We start from the raw sequence: 18,206 nt of genomic DNA, 5'->3' as shown, positions 1-18,206 counted from the left end.
TTGCGCAGACTGCAGTGCTCTCCTCATAGACTACAATCTGCAGAAAGTATTTGTGCACATAAACATTCTTTCAGTGGATCAGCTCAGAAATACATTGCTGTCTATGGGGATGGTAACGTAATCCGCACTGGCCTCAGGGACTCCAGCAGATTCCGTGGTGTGAACCTGGCCTTGGGGCATGTTTTTTAACTTTTCCATAAGTATGTTGTGGTATTTGTCACCAAATCGACAGACTGGTATGCTGACACATACCACTGTGTACCTAAACTGGAATCATTTCAGTCGATTTTGTGTGGTTGGTTTATATTTTTGTGTGAATAGTGTGCAGCACTTTTGGGTCCTGCAAAATTACTATATATGCCTTGGAACTGGACCTAATTTGGACACTTATACTCGTGCTAGTTGTAAACATACCCTTTTATTCATCATTGTTGCTAAAATAAAAAAAAGTCTGCTAAGCAGATTATTGTGCTAATGTCTGAAGAGCACTTTTTTTTTTTAATGGATTTTTTTTTTTTTTTTTTTAATTCATGGTTGCAAGGAACCCTGCTCCCTTTTCAGTATTCTATGAATAGGATAACTTTTATTTCATATAGATTTTTAGCCTTTATCATTTTAGGACGAGGCACAACAGCATTATGAAAGCTGCTTTTGTGGGAAATGTAATAGACACAGCATTCACCATAAAGTCTTTCCACTCTGTTATAAATATAGCATTTTCTGGGTACAGACCTTTTTCAGACGCTTGAGTCTAACTTGGAAGCAGAGTATCCCTGCTGTGTGTTTTCCCATGAAATGGCTTGGCTGCTATATTTGAGATGTGCTCTATGTTTACAGGCCCCCAAAAAATGAATACATCTGAGAAAGTTTCTGTAATAACCATGAAACCAGGTATCCTCAGGGTTACCAGTGTTTTGTGTGTGTGTGTGTGTGTGTGTATAGTATCTGGATAGGGGCAACCTCCCTTTTTTTTTTTTTTTTTTTTTTTATTAGCAGAAGAAAAAACTGTGAAGGTCTGTTCCCCAAATCTTCAGTAGTGTGATGCAGAGGTGACTGCCCTCTCTGCGGATTGGATGGAGGCTGGAGTGTCAGTATGACAGCACCATCAGAAAGCAGTCACGTACTCTGCTGCACAGATCAGCTCTGGCTGGATTGCATTACACAGCTTCACGTCAAGGACATGCTTTATACCTAGAAAAACCAGCATGGAGAGAAGCCGTGCCCGCAAGGATATGATGGCTGTAAGTTTAATATGACTGTTTATTGATTGGAGATAGAAAATGTCTTATTAAGGACACCAGGCTGCAGTATGCGTTCAGCAGGCGCTTCTTTTGTGTCTACGCACGTTGTCATGTCTTTTCTGTTCCACATTACTGATTCTTTTCTGACTGCAACAAATGTTTGCACTGTCTAGGTAGATACGTGAGGTAGGTTGAGATCCTTTCATGCTATCTTTTCTCCTATGAGTGATAGGAAATTGGAGTAGTAGTGGTAATAGTATATTGTATTGCCAATTGTACATATCTTTACACATTGTGACAGTCGAGAAAAGACTAATAAAGCAGTAAGAATGTTATTGTAGTTTAACAATATTGTAAGTAAGAAGCATAAAATATAGTGACACCCTGTCACTGTCATCTAAGTGTGCTGCAGCATGACGCTGATCCGCTTTAGGTTTAGGCTAAGCTGATTCCATGCCTGAAGGTAATCAGTTTACAGCTAAATGTCTGCCTTTCTGGGTGCAGGGCACCTCTGACCTCCCCCATTTGATGCCTTTTATGTAAATGTTAGCCATATAGTATTGTTGTGGTAGAGCACGAGTGCTTACAGCTAAATCCAGTTTCTTGGCTGCAGTCAGTGCTGTGCTCCCTTCAGTCAAGCCTGCTTGGAAAAGTTTGGTATGTGTGTCAAAGGAAACTCATGGAGGTACAAAGATTGTGCCGGAGTATCCACAGTTCTGAACTATGGCGGTCGTGCTGTCATCCATCTGGTGGAGACAATGTGATGGCATATACTTGCACACCTTCAGGCAGAGGCAGCTACTTCACAGTTGATATAATTTCCAAACAAACAAAACCTAGGCAACCTTTTAATATACATTTTGTTTTCATTCCATGTTTAAAGGGGTTATCCACCATAATGTGATTTTAGTACTTACCTGACAGTCCATAATGGACATGCTTAGGAAGGATCTGCACTTGTCTTGGGGCTAAATGGCTATGTTGTGAGATTGGCATAACACTGTGGCTAGTTTTTGTGAACTGGTATTTCCTGTTTCAGTTTTCTTTTGACTACAAATCCCATAATTCTATTTTCCTCCCTGCCACACATTAGCCACCCCACCCATTGAAACATATACCGTATATACTCTAGTATAAGCCGACCCGAATATAAGCCGAGGCCCCTAATTTCACCCCAAAAACCCAGGAAAAGTCATTGACTCGACTATAAGCCTAGGGTGGGAAATAAATCATCCCCCCCCCATCATCATCCAGATCATCAACACCCTCATCATAATCACCCTGTCATCATCCCCGCCTGTCATCATCCCCGCCTGTCATCATCCCCCTGTCATCATCCCACACCCCCCCTTCATCATCACCGCCTGTCATCATTACCCTGTCATCATCCCACACCACCCCCTTCATCATCACCGCTTGTCAATGTCTGATTTAACAGTGGTCTGCAACCTGCGGACCTCCAGATGTTCCAAAACTACAACTCCCAGCATGCCTGGACAGCCATCGGCTGTCCGGGCATGCTGGGAGTTGTAGTTTTGAAACCTCTGGAGGTCCGCAGGTTGAAGACCACTGAGGGTGGAGAGTTCACTCGAGTATAAGCAGAGGGGGGTGTTTTCAGCACGAAAAACTCTTATACTAGAGTATATACAGTAAATGAGCTGCATCCATTCAAAAGACCTGTGGTTTTCAATCAGGGTGCCTTACAGCTGTTGCATTAGTTGCAGATTGATCTCTCTCCCACCAAGCGATCGCTCCACCCATTGAAGCAGACAGGATCCCTGTCATCAGCTGATTAGTGAGTCAGGTCTCAGCTGCACTGCAACCTGGGAAAAATCTGAGACAGTCATTTTGTTTAAATATTGGAGTGAAAATCACATAAGAATTGTGAGAAAACAGTCACACAAAGTTAGACACAATATTATGAACTACACTAACTTTACAGCCCCTGTAGCATAGTCAAATAATTTTTTTTTTAAAAATCATGGAATACCTCTTAACGACAAAGGACGTATATTTACGTCCTTGGCCGGCTCCCGCGATAGAACGCGGGGTCATGTGGTGACTCCGTGTGATATCTGGTCAGTTCCTGCATGAAGCAGGGACCCGGGGCTAATAGCGCGTGGCAGCGATCGCGGTGCCACACGCTATTAACCCTTTAGATGCTGCGTTCAAAGTTGAACGCCACGTCTAAAACGAAAGTAAAAGCTTCCCGGCTGCTCAGGGGGGCTGATCGGGACACCGCATTTTCACTACGGTGGTCCGGATCAGCTAGGACACGAGCGGAGGTCCTCTTGCCTTACTCCGGCGCGCCCGATCGTCGATTGATTGCTCCAAGCCTGAGATTCAGGCTTGAGCAATCGACCACCGATAACACTGATCAATGCAAAGCTATGGATTTGCAGTGATCAGTGTAAAAGATCAGTGTGTGCAGTGTTATAGCCCCCTATGGGAGCTAGAACACTGCAAATAAAAAGTGTAAAAAATAAATAAATAAATAAATAAATAAAAATATATTAATAAATCTGATTTAACCCTTTCCCTAATAAAAGTCCAAATCACACCCCTTTTCCCATTAAAAAAAAGTAGATAAAAATAAATATGAACATGTGGTATCTTCACGTGCGTAAATGTCCAAACTATAAAAATATATCATCCTTAATTCAACCGCACAGTCAATGGCGTACGTGCAAAAAAATTCAAGTCCAAAATAGCTTATTTGTGGTCACTTTTTTTAGATCATGAAAAAAATGAATAAAAAAGTCAGATCAATAAATGGTACCGCTAAAAACTTCAGATCATGGCGCAAAAAATTAGCCCTCATACCGCCCTATACATGGTAAAATTAAGTTATAGGGGTCAGAAGATGACCATTTTAAATGTATACATTTTCCTGCATGTAGTTATGATTTTTTCCAGAAGTACGACAATATCAAACCTATATAAGTGGGGTATCATTTTAATCGTGTGGACCTACAGAATAAAGAGGTGTCATTTTTACCGAAAAATGTACTGTGTAGAAACGGAAGCCCCCAAAATTTACAAAATGGCTTTTTTTTTTCTTCACTTTCGTCGCACAATGATTTATTAATTTATTTCCGTTTCACAGTATATTTTTGGGTAAAATGACTGTCACTGCAAAGTAGAATTGGCGGTGCAAGAAAAGAAGCTATCATATGGATTTATATGTGCAAAATTGAAAGGGTTATGATTTTTAAAGGGTGAGGAGGTAAAAACTGAAAAACCTGTGGTCCTTAAGGGGTTAAGATGCCATGTTGGACCACCATTGTGTTATGTTCATGGTATACATCAAAAACATATAGGCATTAAGTTTACAAATACTTGTGACATGTTTTGATGGTCCAAACTGTAAAAAAATAAAATAAAAAATTGGGAGGTTCAACCAAATAAAAAACTTGTGTGCTGCCCTAGTGATTAAATGGGCACTGTCATGAAAACAAAAAATTGATATGTTGTAGTACTTAAGTACTACAACATATCTCTAATATAGTTTAATAAAAAAAAGTGATTTTAAAACAGTTTAAAATCACTTTTAAATTCGGCCACTAGGGGTCGCCCTCCTAGTGGCCGAATGCATTCTGCAGTGACGTCACTACAAAATTTCGACTCCTTTCAGCCGGGCAAATGAGTCGAAATTCATTCACTGCGCGCTGGCTTCCTGTCTGTCAATCAAACAGGCAGGAAGCCAGCGCAGTAAAGTCCAGGAGCAGCCGCCCTGGCCGCACAATGCACGCAGCCTGTACCTCAGCCCAGATGGAGTCTGCACTCTCTCTGCAGACTCCGGTAACTGAATTGGATTCCCCGGCACGTCCTGCATCTGGATTTCCCGTTTCTCCGCAGCTCGCCGCGCAGCGCAGAGTTCGCGGTCCCGGCTTCTTCTATCCATCTGAGCGACCGGAGGTGAGGGGGGTGGGGGCGGAAGGTTGGTACAAATGGGTGCCTTCAGTTGTTTCCCCACTACAACTGCCAGCATGCCCTGTAAGCTAGTAGATGTCAGGGCATGCTGGGAGTTGTAGTTGTGAAACAGCTGGAGGCACCCTGTTAGAACTAAGGGCGGAAGTCCCCCCCCCAGCAGGCATCAGTGACGTGGTGCCTGCTGGGGAAGTCTGCCTGGTAGTGAGCACACTACCAGGCAGACAAAATGGCAATTATTAGTCAATAAATATGAAAATAAAGGCAGGGAGGGGGTTAGGGATAGAAGGGCAATAGGCAGGGACAGAAAAAAAAAAAAAGAGAGGGTTGGTGGGAGCTACCCTTTAAAGAGTTCCACAATTCAAAAAAAATAAAAAATAAAACACTCCAAGATGGCGCACACTAAATAATGAAAAATACAATACTTTATTAATTACACATAATACACAATACACAGAAAATCCCTATAAAATCAATTAAAACATGCTATGAAGAGGCAATGGAACCCACCCCCTGGGCGCTCAAACCTCAGTACTTTGAGAATGACCATACCATGTTTGTTACGTGGTAATATTGGTAAGTGTTGTTTGGGACTGTTGCTTATAATGTCTGTTAGTATACTTCAGGAAATAGACGTAATGTAGTAACTGTCTGCACGGTTCTCACTATATATTCAGGAAATAGATGTAATATAGTAACTGTCTGCACGGTTCCCACTATATATTCAGGAAATGGACCAATGTAGTCACTAGTAGATGGTCTTATCAATTAAATGCAATAGGCTTGCCACAAGTATTCTTGGGTATACAATGTCATACCTGTTTGGCAGTATGCTAAAGTATACGCTGAATGTATCGCCAGAATTTCATGTGAATGTAGTCTTGAAGGTGATGAACTGAAAACAAAATACATTAGTGCATTTTCCTCATTATATGCATTGTAATGTTAATCTATGTGTACAACAGGAGGGTGGGTACCCTTGTGAGTATCCACATGTAACAGCCAGAATAAGCAGAACTCCCACCCTGGAGGGCATCCATGTAATACATTTTTGTGAATACATACAACATGTAATACCAGCTGATTTTCAGTGGTTTCGGAAGCTGGCCCATTAAGATCTGCTAATCACTGTGGAGACTTTCCTTTGGGAATGGTTGTCTTGAAGGAACAAAACCATTTTATGCTGTTTTATAGCACTGCAAATTTCCTTTAAAGTGTACATTTAATGTTTCTATGACAACTAACAACCCTCTCCAGCCCAAGACCCATTGCAAAAAAAACTCGCACTGCGCTTGTGTTCGCACTGGGGATGGGGTTTGCTTAGCTACAAGCTGTGGGGAGAACAGAGCCTATGTTGAGGCTTTTAGGTGCCAAATTCAAATTATAAATGCATTAGAAAAATGACTACCCTACATAGCACTGCACTATAGTCATTATTCATAAGAACAAAGTGCATTTTAAGTAGCCTCAAAATACAATTGCAAATACTGCATATTGTATTGCATACGTGTCTTAAACCTCTCTGGTCTCTGTATAATATGTTTTTTGACTATACAGTAATATTACGTTGGATAATTGGGTCAGTAGTACTATTCATCCAAAATAGTCAGAATGTTAAATTAGTAGAAAAATATCTTGTCTAGCTTGTCTTTGTCTTCTCAGGTCAAGGAGCGCTTTTTTTAAATATAGTAGGTAACTGAAGTGTTCCTGTATACATTGGATGCGGGGGTGTGGAAATCGTATCGCCCGACGCCCAGGACATGCACTTAACTCCGATAAACTGTAGCTGTATGCTGCAGCCAATAGTGAGCCGTGCAGAACATTAGTGTCCTGGCGTAGGTGCGTGTTATGACATCACTCAATTCGTGGATTTTAGTCAGAACAGAGGATGTGGTCCCGCAACAGCAGCCAGCACCAGGCCCGCCGAAATGTTCAGCCCCTGACCGTACCGGGGGACACAGTAACGGGTAATGCATAGCAGGGGATTGGATAAAGAAGATTGCTTTGGTGAATTAATAAGTAAATGTGGCAGGAGAGGTGATAAGGGGGGGGGGGGGGGCTGGCATATAATGGCACAAGGGGATCAGAGGCTTGCATATGATTGCCCAGGGGGATCAGAGACTTGCATATGATTGCCCAGGGGGATCAGAGGCTGGCATATAAGGGCACGGGGGAGGATTAAGGGGGAAACATGGTGCACATCTATCTGGCCTACTGGGGGAGCTCTACCTAATAGGGATCATATCTATCTGGTGCCATATCTACTTCCTAGGGAGTCCTTCCCACCTACTGATGGGTGACATATCTATCTGGGGCTCTAACTACTGAGGAAGCCATACCATTCTATCAAGGGGGAACAAATCTGGGACATTATTTACCTACAGGGGAAGCCGTATTTGCCTACCTGATGATGGGACATACCTACATGAAGGGGGATTACCTACTTAATGGGGGGGAATTGTTTATCAGGGGCCCTGTCCACCTAATGGGGTGACATACTGGTCTGCCTATTAAGATTTATTAACATACTATTTTGGTTGCAATTATTTTGTTTACCACCAGGACAAGTGGACAAGTAGATTGTGCTCCCGTTTTAGTCCCTTGGACAATTTAGTGTTTTTTTTTTTTTTTAATTTTTTTTTTTTACTTTGCACACCCCTGGGTTGTATACAAGCATGTTTTTTTCACAGATTTCATTGGCACACACAGGATGATAATGTACTCTATGCAGCTGGTTCCATCCTTCAGACTATCTGCTTTGTGTATGGTCCAGAAGTGGGGAGAGCTGACAAAGTATGGACATGGCCTGTGGAGATGGACTAGTCTAGATTGTACATGGTTGGCACCAAATATCTTCCAATAATCTGCCACTAAATTCAGCTTCTCCAGAACGCCAGGGCATTTTAGCACAGCATAAACAATATAGACATTCAGAAAAACTTGGGTAACTTTCTCTTTTTTTACCAAATATTCATCTCCCTATTGACAGGTTGTGGTGGATTTCCTTTTTCTCTTTTATCAGTCCCCTGTGCAACTCAGACCCCCCCCCCCCCCCCCCAAAGAATGACACATGACAGGGCGTTCTTCTGGGTCTCTAGTCCATAAACACGTCTGTTTACTTTTCTTATTTCTTTTTAGTCTATAAAATGATGAAAGTTCAATTTCTAGCACAGACGGCCTTGTATCCTGCAGGTCAGGATTAGAGGCTCATCCCGAGCTTGGCTCGCACATGGCTGTCGGTGTAAAGCTGCTGCATGAAAGACCAACTTGTGTTTCTTCACATTTACCCTTCAGCAGATGTGTTAGGGCAGGTAGAATTACATGACACATGCTAAGATTACAAAATAGATATTCACACAAGTTTTACTGAATAATTTCTCCATCATTTTTCAGTTCCACTGGTCATGCCGTAACTAACACTATTCCTCTGTCAGTCTCTGGTAATAATAGTAGCTATGTTTTTTTGGGAGCTGTTCACAGCTTATACTACTACTATTACTTCCAAGAAGCATGTATTTTGGCAGAAAAATTCAAAACTCAAACCTTTAACCCCTTAAGGACTCAGCGTTTTCAGTTTTTTGCATTTTCGTTTTTTCCTCAACTTTTAAAAATCATAACCCTTTCAATTTTCCACCAAAAATTCCATATTATGGCTTTTTTTTGCGATCAATTCTACTTTGCAGTGACATTAGTCATTTTACCCAAATATCCACTGCGAAATGGAAAAGAAAAAAAGTCATTGTGGGATAAACTTGAATAAAAAATGCAGCCTTGTAAATGTTGGGGGCTTCCGTTTCTACAAAGTGCATTTTTTTGGAAAAAATGACACCTTATCATTCTGTAGGTCCATACGATTAAAATGATACCCTACTTATACAGGTTTCATTTTGTCATACTTCTGGAAAAAATCATAACTACATGCAGGAAAATTTATACGTTTAAAAATGTCCTCTTCTGACACCTATAACTTTATTTTTCTGCATATGGGGATGTATGAGGGCTCATTTTTTGCGCCTGACGGTTCTATCGGTACCATTTTTTGTTTTGATTGGAATTTTTGATATATATATATTTTTTTATGGTATAAAAAGTGACCAAAAATATATTTTGGACTTGGGAATCTTTTTACATGAACGCCATTGACTCTGCAGTTTAATTAACAATATATTCTTATAGCTTGGACATTTGCGCACGCGGAGATACCACATGTGTTTAGATTTTATTTTTACTTAGTTTTTATTAGGTTTTTTTTTTATGGGAAAAGAGGGTGATTCTGACTATTAGGGAAGGGGTTAAATCATATTTATTAACACTTTATATTCACTATAAAATTGCACACACCGATCTCTTACTCTGTTCAGTACCATGCAATAGCATGTGCACTGTCTGCACATACCCAGCCCCCCCCCCCCCCCCCCATAATTCATACTTACATTCAGCTGCTGCTCCATTCATTCACTATGGAGCTTCTGAAGCTAGCTGAGCTCTGTACTTGGCCATCTTCTTCTATAGCAAGTGAATGGATTGGTAGCCCAAGCATGTACCGGTATGTTCGCTTCATTCACTCGGTGGGACAAGTGACCCCCCCCCCCCCCCCCATACCCATATGGTTGTCAAACCCACATGGATCAGCTACTTATGGGGCCATTGACTTTATCATTTCACTCCTGTGATCTTTGGGACTACTCTGTTGCTGACTTTAAAGATGCCTTTTTGTGTTTCAAATGTATTTTCTGACCATTTGAAAAACTATTTGATCTCTAGAAGGGGAGTATGAAGTTACCAGGTCATGCTTGGAGGAGTTGTTTCTATGAAACAGTGTTCCAGCATACGTCCTGCCACCACATTTATTGGCTATGGTGCGTTGCGCTCAGGTCTTGTGATTATGGGGGCTCAACAATCAGACCTTTTTTATCCTGTTGATAGGTGATAAATATCCCTTTTAATAGGTACGCTTTAAAATGTGCTATCCTTTCAGATGCCACAATAAAATGTTACTCAGTACCTAACTGACCATGCACATCTAATTTTTATGTCTCTATCACCAATATTTTTTTTCTATTTTTTTTATAAAAAATACTTTTTTTATTAGCTCTGTGTTAGAAATCCTCTCAGGGGGAGGGGGCGTATCCCTCTATTGTGGTGGTGGGAGGTGATTTGGCGTTTCTGCTCATGCAGCCTTGTCCATAACTCATGGACAAGCTAATGCTGCTGCAGGACTGGTTAGTGTCTCAGTAGGAATGGGGACCCCTAGTGGTGGGATTTTCAAGAGCAGTTTTCTCAATTAAATATTCCCCAAAATTTTTACAACCATATAACGAAGTCTTTAACTGGTCAACGACCAAGGACATGTGTTACACGTCCTTGTGCCATTAACTGGGTATTCCGCAGGCTCCCGACTGGAGCCCGCGCCATACCGGCCGGCCCTCAGCTGATTCTTGTAGCTAAGGGCCGGCGTTAATAGCCAACATGCGGCTGCTGGCTATTAACCCTTTAGATTGCCGCTGACAGCGGCATCCTGTAAATGCTTCCTTTTGGATCGCGGGGGGAGGGGGTGATCCACTGTGGAGGTAGCCGGAGGGCTTATCTCTTGCTGGTCTAGGCTTTATCAATGGAGTGCAGATCACACAGATCAATGTGGTTCTATGGAACCTCATTGATCTGCATGAGGAATCTAATGAGTCCTCCTAAAAGTCTCCTAAGGGAACTAATAAAATATAAAAAAAAAAGAAGAAAAAAAGTTAGTTTAAAAAAACACACATTAACCCCCTTCCTTATTAAAAGTTTAAAACACCCCCCTTTTCCCAAATTTCATATAAAAAATATAAAAACATAATAAAAATAAACATATGTGGTATCACTGCGTGTATAAATGTCCGAACTATAAAAATGTCTTTAATTAAACCGCACAGTCAAAGTCCAAAATTGTGTATTTTTGGTCACTTTGTATACTCTGAAAAATGTCCCATCAAAACAAAAATGGTACCAATGAAAACTTCAGATCATGGCGCAGAAAATGAGCCCTCTTACCACTCCATATACGGAAAAATAAAAAGGTTATAGTGGTCAAAAGGGGCCAATTTTAAGCATACTAATTTTGCTGCATGTAAAAATTAAGAAAAACCTATACAAATTGGGTATCCTTGTAACCGTATTGATCTACAGAATAAATATATGGTGTCTTTTTACCGGAAAGTGCACTGCATAGAAGCGGAAGCCCCCAAAAGTGCCAAAATGGCATTTTTTTTTTCCTGGGTTCGTAGTAAATTTTGTGGTGAAATGATTGAAGTACAATTGGTGGCGCAAAGAATAAGCCCTCATGAGTCTGTAGGTGCAAAATTGAAAGCACTATGATTTTTAGAAGGGGATGAGGAAAAAACAAAGGTGCAAAAACGGAAAAACCTGTGGTCCTTTTTTTTTTAAAAGGGTTAATTTTCATCAATAACATATATAAAAAAAAAGTTTTTGGATCTGACAGTGCCCATTTAAGTATCTGAAATTTATCGCATTTTCAGGAGATTAGACCCCGATCGATCAATAATGTGTCTCCGTACTGCAGCATGTTATATCCTTTTGTGTTTCCACCTGAGTCTGATGCAATTAAAAGGGTACTCTGGTGGGAAAACAATTTTTTGAAACTCAACAGATTTGTAAATTCTATTTAAAAATCTTAATCCTTCCAGTAATTTTCAGCTGCTGTATGCTCCACAGGAAGTTCTTTTCTGTTAGAATTTTTTTTCTGTCTGACCACAGTGCTCTCTGCTGACACCTTTGTCCATGGAACTGTCCATGTCAGGAACTGTTCAGAGCAAATCCCCATAAGAACCTATCCTGCTCTGGACAGAGCTGTCAACAGAGAGCGCTGTGGTCAGACAGGAAAGAAAAGAACTTTCTCTGCAGCATGCAGCAGCTAAGTACTGGAAGAATTGAGACTTTTAAATAGAAGTAACTTACAAATCTGATACAATGGAGAAAGGGTGTATGCACTCACCGTTCAGTGGAGACAATTAGGTGTAGAAGTCCGGTAAACGGGTAGCTGGATCAGCATCAGCACAGGTGTGATGGTGCTCTGAGGCTACGCTGGTTGTGTCACACGTGAATGCGTTCTTCTTCCAGCCTCACTAATTTACAAATCTGTTTAACTTTCTGGCACCAGTTTATTTTAAAAAGGTTGTTTTCCACCGGAGTACCCCTTTAACCCTCACAGGACCAAGGGCGTACAGGTACGCCCTCGGACCCTGGTTCCTAAGGACCAAGGGCATACCTGTACGCCCTGGTCCCATTAACTGGTTTTAAACCGCTCTCACCAGCGGGTTAAACCCTGTGGGTCCCAGTTGCTATGGGCAGCCAGGACCCATGGCTAATGCTGGGCACCGGAGATCGAGCTGGTGCCTGGCATTAACTCTCATTTTAGATGCCGATCAACTTTGATTGCTGCGTCTAGAAAGTGAAACTGTCCCAGCAGTTCAGCGGAGCTGATTGGGACTATTGCAACATAATCGCGACGTCCCTATCAGCTTACCGGATGACTAGAGGGTCCTCACCTCCGTCCGATTGTCCGATTGGCGATCTGCTAGCATGCCGCAGCTGGTTCCACTATGCTATGGCATAGCATTGATTAGTATATGCAATCAGAAGATTGCATGTTTTAGCAAACCTCTTCCCTATTTAAAGTTTAAATCGCCCCCCCTTTTCCCATTTTTTCTAATAAATTAATGTAATAAATAATCACGTGTGGTACCGCCGCGTGTGTAAATGTCCGAACTATTAAAATATAAGGTTAGCTAAACCGCACAGTTGATGGCGTACATGTAAAAAAATACCAAAGTCCAAAATTTGTGCATTTTTGGTCACTTCATATACCATAAAAATATTTTTTAAAAGTGATCAAAAAGACCCATCAGAACAACAATGGTACCAATTAATACTACAGACCACAGCACAAAAAATTTGCCCTTATATAGCCCCGTACGCGGAAAAATAAAGTTATAGGGGTCAGAAGATAAAAACCTACATAAATTGGGTATCCTTGTAACCGTACGGACCTACAGAATAAAGATAAGGGGTCATTTTTACCAAAAATTGCACTGTGTAGAAACGGGAGCCCCCAAAATTTACAAAATAACGTTTTTTTGTTTTTGTTTTTCAATATCACCCCACAAATATATTTAGTTTTGGGGTAGATTTTATTAAATGATTGATGTAATTACAAATTACAATTGGTGGCGCAAAAAACAAGCACTTATATGGGTCTGTAGGTGCAAAATTGAAGGCAGTATGATTTTTAGAAGGAGAGCAGAAGGTGAAAATGGGCTTGGTCCTTAACCCCTTAAGGACACATGATGTACTGGAACATCATGTGTCCGCTCCCGATCTATAACTTGGGGCGGGCCCGGCCTCTAACAACGGCCGGGACCCTTGGCTAATAGCGCGCGGCATGGATCGCGGTGCCGCGTGCTATTAACCCTTTAGATGTGGCGTTCAAAGTTGAACGCCGCATCTAAAGTAAAGTGAAAGCATGCCGGTTAGCTCAGGGAGCTGTTCAGGATAACCGCGGTGAAATCGCGGCATCCCTAACCGCTTATAGGACAGCCGGAGTGTCCCTACTTGCCTCCTCGCTGTCCGATCGGCGAATGACTGCTCAGTGCCTGAGATCCAGGCATGAGCAGTCAAGCGGCAGAATCATCGATTCTCATAGGAAACCAGTGATCAATGTGAAAGATCAGTGTGTGTGCAGTGTTATAGGTCCCTATGGGACCTATAACACTGCAAAAAAAAAAGTGAATAAAGATCATTTAACACCTCCCCTATTAAAAGTTTGAATCACCCCCCTTTTCCCATAAAAAAACAAAAAAACAAAAAACAAAAAAAAAACTGTGTAAATAAAAATAAACATATATGGTATCGCCGTGTGTGGAAATGTCCGAATTATAAAAATGTATTGTTAATTAAACCGCACGGTCAAAGTCCAAAATAGTGCATTTTTGGTAACTTTTTATATCATGAAAAAATTAATAAAAAGCGATCCTATCAATGCAAAAATCGTACAGTTAAAAACTTCAGATCACGGCGCAAAAAAATGAGCCCTCATACCGCCCCATGCGCGGAAAAATTTAAAGTTATAGGGGTCAGAAGATGACCATTTTAAACGTAATAATTTTCCTGCATGAAGTTATGATTTTTTCCAGAAGTACGACAAAATCAAACCTATATAAGTAGGGTATCATTTTAATCTTATGAACCTACAGAATAAAGATAAGGTGTCATTTTTACCGAAAAATGTACTACGTAGAAACGGAAGCCCCCAAAATTAAAAAACAGCGTTTTTTTGTCTTCAGTTTTGTCTCACAATGATTTTTTTTTACCGTTTCACCGTAGATTTTTGGGCAAAATGACTGATGTCATTACAAAGTAGAATTGGTGGCGCAAAAAATAAGCAATCATATGGATTTTTAGGTGCAAAATTGAAAGAGTTATGATTTTTTAAAGGCAAGGAGTAGAGATGAGCGAATTTGCAGTAAATTCGATTCGTCACAAACTTCTCGGTTCGGCAGTTGATGACTTATTCTGCATGAATTAGTTCAGCTTTCAGGTGCTCAGGTGGGCTGGAAAAGGTGGATACAGTCCTAGGAAAGAGTCTCCTAGGACTGTATCCACCTTTTCCAGCCCACGGGAGCACCTGAAAGCTGAACTCATTTATGCAGGATAAGTATCAACTGCCGAGCAGTTTGTGACGAATCGAATTTACTGTAAATTCGCTCATCTCTAGCAAAGAGCAAAAAACGGAAATGCAAAAAAAAACGGAAAACCCTCAGGGGTTAAAGAGGCACTGTCATTGTTAAAAACTTTTCATATATTGCAGATGACATTCGCAATATATACACCTGTTAAAAAAAAAAAAAATTTTCACCTGAAATTCGAACTCAAAATAGCCACCACTAGGGGTCGCCTGTCTTTTAGCCAGACAGACTAGTCTAGATTTTACAGCATACTGGATACCTGCCGTAAAGCATACCGGTATCCACTATAGGAGATTTCTATTGTGTAATGCAAAACTACAAAGGATGTGTAGACATGCTGGGAGCTGTAGTTTTAAAACAGCTGGAGGCAACACTGCTCTAACACAGTTATTTACAAACATTGCAGCTTCAGTTGTTACTAAACTACAACTCCCAGCATGCTGAAATAGTCTAAGCTTTCTCGGACTCCTGAATGACAAAGAAGTTGATCAGACATTCAGGAGTCTGTGAAAGATGAATGACACACATAGTGACAGCTATGCTGATTAACATCCAGCTTTAGTAGGAGAAGATAAAACAGATAGAACATGTATTCGTAAAAATTCTGTACTTTTATCTTAAAAAATCCTTGCACTAATTTTATAAAGATCTATTCTTATATTTATACATTTTATCCTGTTATGAATTCACCATAATGTCTTCTGATTACTGCAGGCAAGCTCCAAGTATCTTCCTCTGACACATGACACAGCGTAAAACCAGAGAGGAAAGGGTTACAGAGTAGAGAGCACTGATTGGCTGACTGCCCAGGCTTGTTCCTGTGAGGGAGACGGACTGACACGCCCCCTTCAGCCTGCACAATGAAAAAGTAACTCACCAGCAGATAAATGATTACATCTCTGGATATATAGGTCCGAGACACACAAAAATTATATGCACATGATCAGGATTGGGTCCTGAGTAACATATCCCTTTTTTTTTTGCACTATGACAGGTACGCTTTAAGGGGTTGATATTACACATGTAAGAGGGTTGGGTTGTTATCATGTGCCGGTTATGAATGGGCCTGTTCTACGCATTGAGATTCTTTGGTTGCCAGTGGTTTATTCCTAGATCGTCTCTTGCGTTCCTTTTTAGTTAACTGCAATATAATGTAACAGAGATTTACTGGGGCATGTGTGTCTGTAACACTACCCAAACAATCATGCAGCCTCCACGTGAATGAAGGCTTCTGCTTGGAACAGGGCACTGAGGTTACCATTTTCCTGGTATAATGTAAGTAAATGACATTTATTAATAATATTTATTATTACCGTATTTCTTTTTTTTTTTTTTTTTTTTTAAGGACAATACAATGTATACAAAAGTGTCTTTATTTTAGGAAGTTAAATGTTAGGATTCCTGACCCCTTTTTATTTTGACAGGTAAAACACAAGGGCTTTCATGTCTAGGGTGTCTGGGTGGGTGCTTCAATGTGTATTTTCTTAGAGGAGACAGGGTTTTTTTTTTTTTTTTTGAGTTGCATAGAGAAGTACACATTCTAAATGGAAAGTAAGGGAAATAAATAAGTGAAGTCATTTTTTTCCCCCTCTTAACCCCTTAAGGACAGACCCTTTATTTTTATTTTATTTAATTTTTTTTATTTAACTGGGTCTCTTTTTTTTAAATGGCAATTACTTGAGAATGCCTTTTCTGAGCGGAGCGATTCTGAGACTTGTTTTTTCATGACATATTGTACTTTATCACACTTCTGTGAAATCACACTGTCCACTCAGTGAGGGACACTCACAATTTCACAAGCTGTTGTGCAAATGGAACAGACAACAGGTGGCAATTAGCAAGACACCCCCAATAAAGGAGTGGTTCTGGAGGTGGTGACCACAGACCACTTCTCAGTTCCTATGCTTCCTGGCTGATGTTTTGGTTACTTGTGAATTTTGGTGGGGCTTTCACTCCAGTGGTAGCATGAGACAGAGTCTACAACCCACACAAGTGGCTCAAGTAGTGCAGCTTATCCAGGATGGCCCATCAATGCGAGCTGTGGCAAGAAGGTTTGCTGTTTTTGTCAGCATAGTGTCCAGAGCATGGAGGCGCCACCAGGAGACAGGCCAGTATATCAGGAGACGTGGAGGAGGCCTTAGGAGGGAAACAACCCAGCAACAGCAACCCAGCAGTTCTGCTACCTCCACCTTAGTGCAAGGAGGAACACTGTGAGAGTCCCGCTAAATGACCTCCAGCAGGCCACAAATGTGCATGTGTCCACTCAAACGGTCAGAAACAGAATCCATGAGAGGGGTATGAGGCCCCGACATCCACAGGTGGTGGTTGTGCTTACAGCTCAACACCATGCATGACGTTTGGCATTTGCCAGAGAACATTTCTTTGGGGGGCCGCACAGCCCTCCATGTGCTTGCCAGAAGTAGCCTGACTGCCATTAGGTACTGGGATGAGATCCTCAAATCCCTTGTGAGACCATATTCTGGTGCGGTTGGCCCTGGGTTCATCCTAATGCAAGACAATGCTAGACCTCATGTGGCTGGAGTGTGTCAGCAGTTCCTGCAAGAGGAAGATGTTGATGCTAGGGACTGACCTGCCCGTTCCCCAGACCTGAATCTGAATGAGCACATCTGGGACATCATGTCTCGCTCCGTCCACCAATGCCACGTTGTACCACAGACTGTCCAGGAGTTGGCCATCTCATCAGGAGCATGCCCAAGCGTTGTAGGGAGGTCATACGGTCACGTGGAGGCCACACACACTACTGAGCCTCATTTTGACTTGTTTTGAGGACATTAGATCAAAGTTGGATCAGCCTGTAGTGTGGTTTTCTACTTTGATTTTGAGTGCGACTCCATATCCAGACCTCCATGGGTTGATAAATTTAGATTTTCCATTGATAGTTGAATGTGCTAACAAAATCACACAAAAATTATGTAAAGATGAAAGTATTTAATACGATTAGTTCATTCATTCAGATCTAGGATGTGTTTATCTTAGTATTCCTATTATTATTTATTATATATATATATATATTTTTTTTTTTGAGCAGTGTATAAGTGGTGCATTTTTGTTGACGCATGCAGCATTTTTTGTGAAAAACTGGAAAATTTCTGGCTTTTTTTAAAAACTTTTTTTATAACTTTTTTTTTTGCGTATACTGTGCAGTAAAAGTGATGTTTTATTTATTCTGTTGGTCTGTACAATTATGGCGATACCAGTTTTATATAGCTTTCTTTTTCCTTTTCCGAGCAATATTCTTCAGCCATTCATTTTCCAACAGCCGTAATTATTATTT

The 18,206-nt window shown here is 41.0% G+C and overlaps 1 protein-coding gene across 16 annotated transcripts in view; it reads left to right on the top strand.

Moving 5' to 3' along the window:
• Positions 1 to 18,206, top strand: part of SLC4A7 (solute carrier family 4 member 7) — a 154,083-nt gene that overhangs the window by 38,251 nt on the left and 97,626 nt on the right. Inside the window, exon 1 of one of the 16 annotated variants that reach the window (XM_056520035.1) lies at positions 1,111 to 1,241. The exons of the other annotated variants lie outside the window; for them this stretch is intronic. Coding sequence (XP_056376010.1) covers positions 1,206 to 1,241 — 36 coding nt within the window. The 5' untranslated portion in view covers positions 1,111 to 1,205. Of the gene's footprint in view, positions 1 to 1,110; positions 1,242 to 18,206 lie in introns of those variants that run through there. 16 annotated transcript variants of the gene reach the window in all.

This window comes from Hyla sarda, chromosome 5, assembly GCF_029499605.1.
Source record: "Hyla sarda isolate aHylSar1 chromosome 5, aHylSar1.hap1, whole genome shotgun sequence".
Lineage (NCBI taxonomy): Eukaryota > Metazoa > Chordata > Amphibia > Anura > Hylidae > Hyla > Hyla sarda.
The sequence above is the reverse complement of the archived record's forward strand: the minus strand, read 5'-3'. Positions and strand labels throughout refer to the sequence as shown.